This window comes from Astatotilapia calliptera, chromosome 12 (assembly GCF_964374335.1).
Source record: "Astatotilapia calliptera chromosome 12, fAstCal68.1, whole genome shotgun sequence".
Taxonomy (NCBI): Eukaryota; Metazoa; Chordata; class Actinopteri; order Cichliformes; family Cichlidae; genus Astatotilapia; species Astatotilapia calliptera.
In genome coordinates, this window is record NC_137433.1 from 14,846,803 (window position 1) to 14,857,627 (window position 10,825).

Consider the following 10,825-nt stretch of genomic DNA (forward strand, 5'->3'; position numbering starts at 1 on the left):
ACTAGCGCCAGCCTTTATTATTTCCTCAAGGCATTATTCTAACAGATGTACACCTTTAAAAAAATTCCAATCTTATGGTGCTGCTCACGTGTTTTTCTTGAAAACTTCCCCAACATCAACACAGGTGCTCGGGTGTTTTTCTCTTATACAGCTATCTTTGTGAAGACTAGTTTGACTCGACAAAATAGTTACAATGTCTGAACATTTTTAACTTCATCCACAATTTGTAAGAGCTGTTTGATGTTAGCAGTTTTGATTTGAAATAGGGTTAAAATCAGGGCCTAACGACTGACTGGGCCCTCACTGGGCCTAACAGTATTGATAATGTCAAGGTCACTATTTAGTATCAGTAACTGGGACATTAGCAGTTTGTAGCCAAATGTTGTGAAATGAGTCCGCTTGGCTTGTCTCCTGGAAAACATGTTTACAACCTGTACTTGCTTTGTTCTTCTGACAGAAATAATCATAGGCCATGTGAGTAGCAGGAGGGGCGAGGCTGTCACATTAATAGTGCCATCTCACAGATAAGTGTGTAGAATCTTCTACAAAGAGGCATCACGGATCACGGACCTGCATTCTTCTTGTTTTAATTCACTCATTGTCAGCACCATTATTCATTCATCCTATCATTTAGGTGGATTACTCAATATGGTCGTCCTTGTAGGAGGATGACGAATAGATGTGTAATAACGCAATCACGAAGTGGCGCAAGCGCAGACTGAGTTTCAGCGCCCTCCCTTTCTGGCAGAGCTGTACACAGAGCTCGAGGGCTCCGCGGGTAGCCAATGGGGACACGTTGTTTTACCCGTGACATCACCGCCACTCCTCTGACTAAAGAGGGAAACAAACATCCATACAGAAGGAACGGGAGAGGAAGAGAGAGAGGAAGGAAGGTAGGAGGCCGAGGAAGGGAGACTTAAAACCCCTCGAAACCTGTCTGGCACCGAGGACGACGGCACATAACCGAAGCAAGAAAGAGAAAAGGACCTCACCGGGACCTGAAATCAATCGACATTTTCCAGCTGCCCACACTAACGGCCACTTTTCCCCGTCGTCTCGCGAGAAACTTCATCGATTTTTAGCAGGTGATGATCTTGGATTATTGTTTTTTGGGATTTTTTTCTGAATATGGATGATTTTGGAAGTGAGCTCGGCTTATCGAGGTAATCAGCCAAACGATGGGTGTTTGCAGAGGTGGCGGTCGGTGATGGCGACCTTTAACGGTGGATTGAAAGGTCAGGCGGTGCGTTGCGTGATGGCTGAGTGTGATAAACAAGCTTTTTCCACCCCCCCCCATTTCTTTAGCTTGTTAAAGTTGCCATCACCACCATCTCCTCCTCCTGAGTAGAAATGTCAAAAGCCCTCGAACGTGATTCCGTCTCTTTCAAGGAGGTGAAAATAACAAGGGAGGGAGCGAGCTAGTTGGTTGCTGTGCCTATTTTTCTGTTTTCCCGAGAGCTGGGGGATGGGGCACCAAAGCCAGCTAATTCCTGTCTAGAAATAGAAAATTCATAAGCTGAATAGGCAAGCAGGGCGAGAGAGTTGCTTTCGAAATTGCTACAGAACATTTTCTTGAATATAAGTTCTCGCACGGCTTCGGCCGATGGAGGAAGTAGTTTCAGCTTTGGCTCAGACGAGCTTTGCTCGATGTGTAGAACTATGTGGCATCACCAAGTCTCTTTCTAAGTGCCTTAGTGTGATTATATAACCGTGGTTGTCCGCATAGCTTCGCTTAAATCACGCAGAACACCGCATTTCAGTACAAATAAAGTGATTAAAGCGAACTACAAAACGATGTCTAAACAGGAAGCAGGGAGATTGCAGACAAAGGAAGAAAGAAGAAACAAAGGGAGCCGATACCTCACTGTCTAGACAGTGGGTTTTCAGAAAACATTAGTGCCGTTATCTTCCCGTAGGCTTCTCGTGGTTTGTTTTCAACACTGTCCATTTTTAAAGAGCAAATTTTACAGCATGTGAAAAGCCCAAATGTTTTGTTTTTTTCTTCTCTCCCCTGCCCTTCAGTGTGACTCAGGACTTTTTAAGCCCAGCAGGGCCTGAAATATGAGCTTGGCTTGCGCCTGATAAAGAAGCACAGTTTCCCCCTTTTGTTTGCTGGAGATTATCACACGTACGTTTTTTGTTTCCGCAGTAGTTTTTGTTGTCCGCAGAAATCAAATGGCATAGTTTCTAGTCAGACCAGTTTTCACATTTGGTTATAGTGAAGGGTTTGGATCCTTTGTGAAAGGAAGTTGGGTTTATTGGTCGTGACTGATGATCTGCTCTGTGCTGGAAAGCCCCCGACTTCCTTTTGTTTGGGGTATTTTACAATTTCACATCTGTAGTGTTTCATAGGATTGTCTGGAATAATTCACAAGTGCATGTTTTGTTATAGGTAGGGACTGATTGAGGTGAATGTGTAATGACCCTCAGTATGCTTTATGTATCTCTGGAAGATCCCCCTTTGTTTCGAAAAACATGCAAGTCTTTTGAAGTATTCAGCGTGGCCATGTCTTTTTTACCTTATCGCTGTGCTTATAAGGTCTTGGTAAATATTAGGTTACCATGCCTGCTGTTTATCAAACACCTGGACCCATTGTTCCTTTGTGTCATAAAGTTAATGTGTTAACTGCTATGGGCCTCTTTTGTAATATGTTTTTGCATCGTCAGATGTGATTTAGTCGCAATTTAAATCAATACCTTTTCTTTTATTGAAGTGTTTCTGCGTAACGTGGAGCTAAAATCGTCCAGTCTACATCTAGTCAACACGATAAACTGATAAGTCAGTCAGCTTTAAAAGGAAATTACTGATGATCCATATAAAGGGGGTTGAAATGAAAAGCATTTTGAGCTACGCATTAGTTACTAGCTTTTAGCTGAGTCCCCCTGTCTGGTATTTTTCAGCAGTCAGCAGTTGGACACGTGACACAAATGAAAGGGAAAAAAAGGTCTTTGTGGGCTTTTCCAAGGAGACCCTTTATTGACATACTGGTGAAAACATCCAGGTGAAGAGAAACGAGGAAGTGGTAGGAAGACAGGTTTGGGTGGGGGTCTGATAGCTAATGGTGCTTGTTATTTAGGACACCTCGGGTGGACTGACAGGACGTTCTAAACCAACTGCCAGAACATTGAGCTCGCCTGCCCTGTTTGTGTCCGTGACCAGAATATAGACGAGCTTCACACCAACGCAAGCAGCTGCTGTGTTGCACCAGAACAGGGCAAAGGTTGTCCACAGAGGAAATATGAGCCCGTTGCTGTGTGTGGATTTTATATTTTATTTTTATTTATTTTCTGTGTGTGGGGGGCGGGGAGAAGAATCATAGGTGATCGGCTGAGTTGTAAAATGGCCTGGACAGGGCTGGCAGGCACAGCTCTTCTTTCCTATCTAATCCAGGCCTTCCATGTGTATCTGTCCTTTCATGTGGCTGTTTTTGATCAATCACCTCAAAGTCACCGTCTCCCATTACACAACTTCCTGCGCTGTTGCACAAAGACGGGTAGCAAACGTCACAGGACTACTTGTTTTGCCAAGTTACGCACATGCACGCTCATTTTCTGGGCGTATGCGTGGTGAGAAATGACTAGGGAGGTTTTGAAATGCCTTGTAAGGCAAGAGCCAAGGGTAGGGAGGGGAACACTTTGTGAAACAGCTGACCTACTTTGTTTATCGCTTATAGCCTTGTGCCATTTAGCAAAAACAGAATCTTATTTAATCTGAAGTGTTTCGTGTGTTCTTTTGCGATCATGATACCGCGAGTGAGTCAGAGCTTTTGTTTTTAATTAGATGGAGGAAGTAAGGGCCTGAATTTGGTATGAGGAAGAAGAACAGCTGACACTAAAGCCTACAAAAAGCAGAGGATGGGGGGGATAATGGGAATACCTCTCAGTTTTTCTCAGAACCACCAAAAGAGCCGGCAGGAGGGAAGAGGTGACACTGCAGTGAACAAAGCTGTAGAACAGAGCACATACGAGCCTTTGCCAAAGGTGTTGAACAGAGAACAGTGAGTGTTGTTTGTTCTGTGGGATTCCTGCGGAGACACATTCATTACTGTATTCAGGCTAAAGGGCAAGTCAAAACAGAAAGCTGAATTTACATAAAATGACAGCCATGTTATCAGTCAGCTATGTTGATACTGCAACCAGTTTCTCTGGAACCAGACTAACAGGAAGAGCGGTAGGGGTGGAAATGCGTCCAGGAAAACATTTCAGTTCTTTTTTTTTTTTTTCTTTCTTCCATGCACGTGTCAGATCGAGGTGTTGGTGTTGCAAACTGCACGTCGGTCTAAGAAGCATTCTCACTCTGTCTCCCTCGTTCTTTCAGCAATGGCTCAAGAGACGAACCAGAGTCCAGTGCCCATGCTTTGTGCCACAGGTTGCGGTTTCTATGGCAACCCAAGAACCAATGGTATGTGCTCCGTATGCTACAAGGAACACCTGACACGGCAGCAGAGCAGCGACCGCATGAGCCCCCTCGGCCCAATGGGTAAGACCGCACACACAAATTTGATTTGTCTTCTCCTTCAGAGTTACTGCAGCTCAGACTGATTACATCAGTTTCTATGTAAACAAATACATGAACTTTAATCAGTATATTTAAAGCTTTTACTCCACTGTGGATAATAACAGACAGGGTCAGGGTGATGGGGTGCTCCTTTAAGCACTTCTGTGATCCAACATTAAAGTTTTTCACGATGCAAAACACTATCAGTACTTTGAAACAAGGAACAAGGGAGAATATGTCCCAAAAGAGAAGTGACGTTGAATACATTTTTAGATAGGCCTGAAACTGCTGAAAACAGTTTCTATTATTCAGCTCACTTGTTGGCATGCAAACCCACATCACTTGGATTATATTTATTTGGATTTTTAAATTTATTATCATTGTCATCATACAGGCTCAACTGCTAGTCCTACCTCAGAGGCTTCTGCCATCCAGAGACTAGAAGCCAGTCTAGCAAAGGTTGATGCCTCCCCTGCCCCTTCACCAGACATGTCTAGGTCAGTATCCGCTGCCATTAGCTCTCGTGATGTTTGCTGGTTACTTTTCTTGAAATTGAATGAGCAATGTGATGACTGACTCACCTCGCTCCCCGCTGGTTAAACCTGCAGAACCATTCAAGGATCTCTTCCTGTGACTCAGCAAATGACCGAGATGAGCATCTCCAGAGAGGACAAACCTGAACCCCTAGAGCCTGGTAAAAACATGCTTTCATTCCTATTGGTTGCTGGCAACATTGCAGGCATTTTACACATACCTAGTTGACAGCTTAAAAACACACTTCTCGAGGCAAACACTGCTACATAGTTCTTTCTGTAGCCTCAGTTTTATTTTTGATGCTTCGCTGCATACCTTAAGCTCCGCTGTTGGTTTTCACTTACAGCCTCCAAGAAAGAGAGGCTGTCTAAAAATAAACCTGTTTAAAAATACCTCCACTCTCAGGACACTCAGATTTAACGTTGCCTGCCAGAGGCTTGCTCAGAATAGTGTATTCTTTGCTGCCAACAACAAGAGGGGCAATTTAGAGATAAGGAAAATACTAATTACTATTATCTTGGACAACAATGCAACATTTTAGAGGCCACTGGCTTTCATTGTCTTGTAAAAGTATGACAAACAGCCTTGTTTGCTGCTCTGGGAATTAAAGGGATAATGACACATTAAAGGCTTCCGTGACTTATGACTTTTTTTTTTTTTCCCTCCCGTTGTCTTTCTTTCTGCGTAGTTGTAAGCCAGCCTGCTGCTTCTAGCCCTACTCCTGTAGCCTCTTCTAGCAGTGAGGAAAGTAAGAGTGACACCCCCAAACCTAAGAAGAACAGGTGCTTCATGTGCCGCAAGAGAGTGGGCCTCACAGGTGAGTGAGCAGGTCGCAGTTCAGCATGAATTTCTGTCAGTGCACTTGTGAAACGCTCCCATTCCAGCTTTTAACCCTTGATTTTTGCGCCTCCAGGTTTCGACTGTCGCTGTGGCAACCTGTTCTGCGGCATCCACCGGTACTCTGACAAGCACAACTGTCCCTATGATTACAAGGCCGAGGCTGCCGCCAAGATCCGCAAAGAGAACCCCGTGGTGGTGGCTGACAAGATCCAGAGAATATAATAGATGAGACAGAGCAGCAGTGGCAGCAACAATGAAACACCATTGACAAAAGACTGGAGTATGAGTGCGAACCTTTGAAATGAGCATAAATGAGAATGGAACAGACTTGATTTACAAAATTACAACCTCAAGAAGATCATGGAGAGGAAAAAAAGAAAAACGTAAAAGATCCTGTCTGAGGAAGATGCATGAATGATCACTTTTCTCCCTCTTTTTTTTTTTTTTTTGATTAACTCATTAGTTTTTATCCTGTTTTCTGTGGTGTGGTTTTTTGTTTTGTTTTTCTCGTTTTTTGCCGCCGTTCAGTCCGACGTTTTGTTTTGTTTTTTCTAAGAATATGTATTGTCTTACTAAGAGCAGACCAGGCTACATGTCCAGGATAAGCTGTGCTCCTCTCACCCATACCAGGCGCCATTATTGTGCCAAACCGTAGACGGCCATTTAACACGCGCCGCCACGTGTCAAGACACTGGCTGGTCTCTCAAAAGCATTCAGACTACACAGAAACAGTCCATACAAGTTGTGTCCCTCAACCTTTGAACTTCTCGCTCTGTGCTCCGTCGGCGCTGGAGTCGGTCAGCGTCTCCTGCCTCGCACGAGGAGGGGGGGATTTGTTGCGATGTCTTTTCCTAGCTTTACCTACCTCACGGCTGCCTCGTTAAGCTACGTTGTCTTCCCTTTTACTTTTTTCGTCAGCTTCGACCCCATCAGAGCAGTTGATCATCGTGACAGTCGGCGTCGGTGAATTCCCCTAACCCCTCCAATCGGCACACCTTGCTTTCACTTTGATGGGTTTTGATTGAGGCTGTTTGGAGGTATCATGCTAGACGGGGACACACAAATTACTCGCTGAAGGAGTTCCACCAACTGTTGCCGGACTGTGTGTGTGTGTGTGTTTGTGTGTATGTGTGTGTGAGCCGACGTGTGGCCTGAGGGGAAGGATGGCACCCTTCCCCCATGGGTCTGGTAGGGTCAATGTAGGCGTCAATATTGTAGGGGCATGAATGAATGGGATAAATGCATGAGTCACTCTTCATCTGTGTTTAGTGTTTCACAAATATCATTCAACTTAGGGTTTCAGATGTTTTATTTGCTGAAAGACAATTATCTGTTATGTTTTATTAGCTTATTTTTCTCTTCCATTGTACTGATGTTAGCACATGTATTCAGTGCATTGATGGAGTTAGGGTATGTGAACCATGATTTCTTTTTTTTAAATGCGCTAACAAAACATTCGTGTGAGCACAGTGTGTGTGTGTTGGGCTGTGTGCATGTGTTCTGTCCTCACCTCTTCCTTATCCCTTTTGACTGTAGAGCTACCCAGTTTATCAGCACATGTTTACAGAACTACAGGAGCATGCCAGAGCTAGATTTATGAAAAATAATAGATACCAAGATTAGATGTAACTTCTCATCTGTCTAACAGCTATTGGTCTCTGTGTCTCTGCTATAGAGCACTGTAAGGGGGAAAAAAGGGAGGGGAAAAAAGTGTGCGTGTGTTTTTGTGTGAGTGCACGTGCACATACCTGTGCGACAGTGTGTTTTCATGGCTGCCTGACACATTGAAACCGATGTATGTTTGTGACTTGTTTCTCCCCCGTATGGATGTGTTTTTTGTTTTGTTTTTTCATTTAAAGTTAACTGTATGTATCCGTTTGAGTTTTTCCTTTCTGATTCTTAGTTATATGCAAATTTGTACAAAAAAGAAAAAACAAAACTGTGTTGATATTTATGTATTACATATAATCTTGCTATCCAGCATTACAACAGAATAGTATCATGTAAATAAAACTGTACAGAGAGACATTACAAAAGGCTGAGTGTGTGCTGATTCAGTGTCCCATTTTGCTTATTGTTTTTGGGGTTTTTTTTTATTGCCGGTTTGATTAAACGTTAAGATAGAAAATGTGGCCAAAACAAGCAGGTTTTGGATGACTGTGCACAGGACAACTTGACTGAACGTGGCTGGATTATTTTCAGTCAGGACAAGACTAGAGTAGGAGCACCATTTCCCCCGTCATTAATTCCTAAACCAGGCTAACCTGACCTCAGGCCGAGGTCTGGGTCACACAGGAAGTATTAATCCCCAGATTGCGGAACACCGTGTAGGTAGGATGCTTATGAGCGTGTTTCAGGGACACTTCTCACACTCCTGTTTGGAGCCCCAGGGCGAAGGCAGTTCGCAGATGGCGTTAACGGGAGCAGCTGCTCAGACAGCTGAGGTGTCCTCATGTGGTGTTGCTGTGACAGAGGACCACAAAGATCACATTGTCTGGACACACAGCTAAAATGCGATGGATTTCCAACCTGAATCTTATGCCAGTGACAAAGCATTATTAATCACTGACCACATCTTCTGAACCCGATATGACAGAAGAGTGAGTACACCATGTAACTGATGCAGGGGAATCACACTACATTGCTAACGGTCTCTTTCCACTATCACACAGACTTAACCTATAATTTGTTTCACTGATGGATGCAGAACCTTATCTGTGTCATCCTCTCCCTATTTGTCTGTCATTGGGTGTGACCGAGGCCTCGGTGGCCTCAGAGACTCCGACTAGTGGAAAGTGACAGATGCTGTAGCCAGATGTGCAAAGGCGATGGAAGTTATATGGGGCCACAAACAGGAACATACAGTACTCTCCTCTTTAAAGACAACAATCCAACCTTATAGAGCACTTTAAAAACAACATGGTTGACCAAAGTACTTTCCGGGAAAAAAAACAACAGTGAAACTTAGGTTAAGTTCATCTTATTCCTTTTCTTTTCACACACTTTCTACATTAAATCCTGACTGATTCTTGCAGCTCATAGTTGGGTCAAGATAACCTACATTAAACATGCACTCACTATCCGTTTTACATCCATCCACAGCAAAATGATATACATATATTGGGAACTTAGGAGTTTGAGGGGACTATGATAGAGTTGTCTGACAAGTCAGTGTCCCGGAGAAAGACAACTGCTCTCAGTGCTGCCACCTGGATGTGAGAGCTGTATAAGTGCAACCCACTTACCACACATTTTCAAAGCACTTGTGTATCCAATATGAATCACACAGCATCATTACATCATACCAAAACACATGTTTATGACTAACATGTACATAACAGTTGAATAAATGCCTTTATCGGCAAATGAGTCAAGTGCTTCAGGGAAAAGTAGTGAAATAAGCAAAAAAAGAGAGAGAGGGAATCTTTTGAAAACCAGCATATCTTTTCATCAAAAACTCAACAGTGTGTTTAAAAAAATTGTATTAGGGCACTAAAAGCTTTACAAATATGTGGCTGTACAGTTAAAATGTATGTATGTCATTTTAGAAGAATATTGGTGGTTGATGGAAAGAAATGTTATGTGGGATGATAACAACCTCAGAGGTACCTGAAAATCCAACCTGGACAGCTCTTCATTAATCATTGTCATACCTACACAGAATTGTAATTTTTTTATATTTTGAAATATTACATTTTGGATGTTGTAGCTCACAGACTGTGGCCCACGCCGCTAATCATAGAGTTCACAGTGCAGCTGTACTTGTAATTATATTGTCCACAATGAGGCTCATCTTTCTCATTTAGCAATTTTAATTTAGATCAAAATGACAGTCAAAGACTAACAGATGAGTTCCTGAAGATCAGTTCTTGTACATGCTTCTTTTTGCACTTCATAAATCTGACGTTTATTTACACCAAGAAAACGTTTTGGATCTTGACCTCACACTGTTGAAGGTGCTGAACAATTACTCTTTAGAGTGGAGTGAACCGAAAGGACATCCACACTTTAACTCCACTCTTTACAGTGGACTCTCCTGTGTGGGGCTCAAAGCTTTATCTTGCATCAGCTCGTCATGCAGCTTAGAAGATAATGTACATGGGGGAAATAATTATTTGATCCTCACTTGAAATTGTAAGTTTCAAGTGAGTTTGCAGTCTCTAATTTTTATTGTAGCTCCGTTTTCAATTTTTTTAGGTGAGAAGTATAGACACAAATCCCAAATCAAACATGGACTTATCCATTGTGAAATTGTTCACAAACTTGCTCTCTGATGGATGCATAAGGGGCAAGTCAGGGTTCAGTATCTTGCCCAAGGATGCTTTGACATGCAGACTGGAGGAGCCAGGGAATCGATCCTGCAGTTGACCTGCTCTAATTCCTGAACCACAGCCACCCTCACCTGCCCCCTATTTGTGGAGCTACCCGCTAACACACAGGACTAGAGATGTCCCAATCCTGGATCTATAATGTATGTAATCTATAATGTTTAAAGAAACATTTTAGTGAAAGCAAAGACTGATATGAATCACATTTTTTAATAATTTCTTTTTCCCTATTTTGTGCCAGGGATACAAAGAAGTTTTCATTTAATAAAACTGCCTGGTCTATTTAAAAGTCTGTCGGTTCCTTGTCACGCTGTCACTGAACACTTAGCCACTGCCAAACTGATGTGACCAAACAAATAAACATCAGCCAGTGCCACAGGAAAGTGTCTCATCTGCAGATTGGTCTACAGCTAAGTTTGGCTGGTATAGTGATTCCACAGATAACTTTATGCAGAGATTCAGCATGAAAAGGGAGTGCAGAATTATTAGGCAAGCTGTAGTTTTGAGGAATAATGTTATTATTGAACAACAACCATGTTCTCAATGAACCCAAAAAACTTAGTAATATCAAAGCTGAATGTTTTTGGAAATAGTTTTTAGCTATTTTAGGGGGATATCTGTGTGT

At 42.8% G+C, this 10,825-nt stretch overlaps 1 protein-coding gene across 3 annotated transcripts; it reads left to right on the forward strand.

Annotated features, from left to right (window-relative positions):
• Nucleotides 1-728: 728 nt before the first annotated feature.
• Nucleotides 729-7,908, forward strand: zfand5a (zinc finger, AN1-type domain 5a). 3 transcript variants are annotated; one of them, XM_026187826.2, is made up of 6 exons: nucleotides 729-1,085; nucleotides 4,319-4,480; nucleotides 4,893-4,995; nucleotides 5,107-5,192; nucleotides 5,721-5,849; nucleotides 5,946-7,908. In XM_026187826.2, exons 2-6 carry the CDS (start codon nucleotides 4,321-4,323, stop codon nucleotides 6,092-6,094), a joined length of 627 nt encoding a protein of 208 aa, XP_026043611.1. In that variant the 5' UTR covers nucleotides 729-1,085; nucleotides 4,319-4,320; the 3' UTR covers nucleotides 6,095-7,908. The 3 variants fall into 3 exon arrangements, with proteins under 3 accessions (XP_026043611.1, XP_026043610.1, XP_080165183.1); XM_026187825.2 differs by having other exon boundaries at nucleotides 845-1,163; XM_080309057.1 differs by lacking the exon at nucleotides 729-1,085 and adding an exon at nucleotides 1,193-1,235.
• Nucleotides 7,909-10,825: the final 2,917 nt, after the last annotated feature.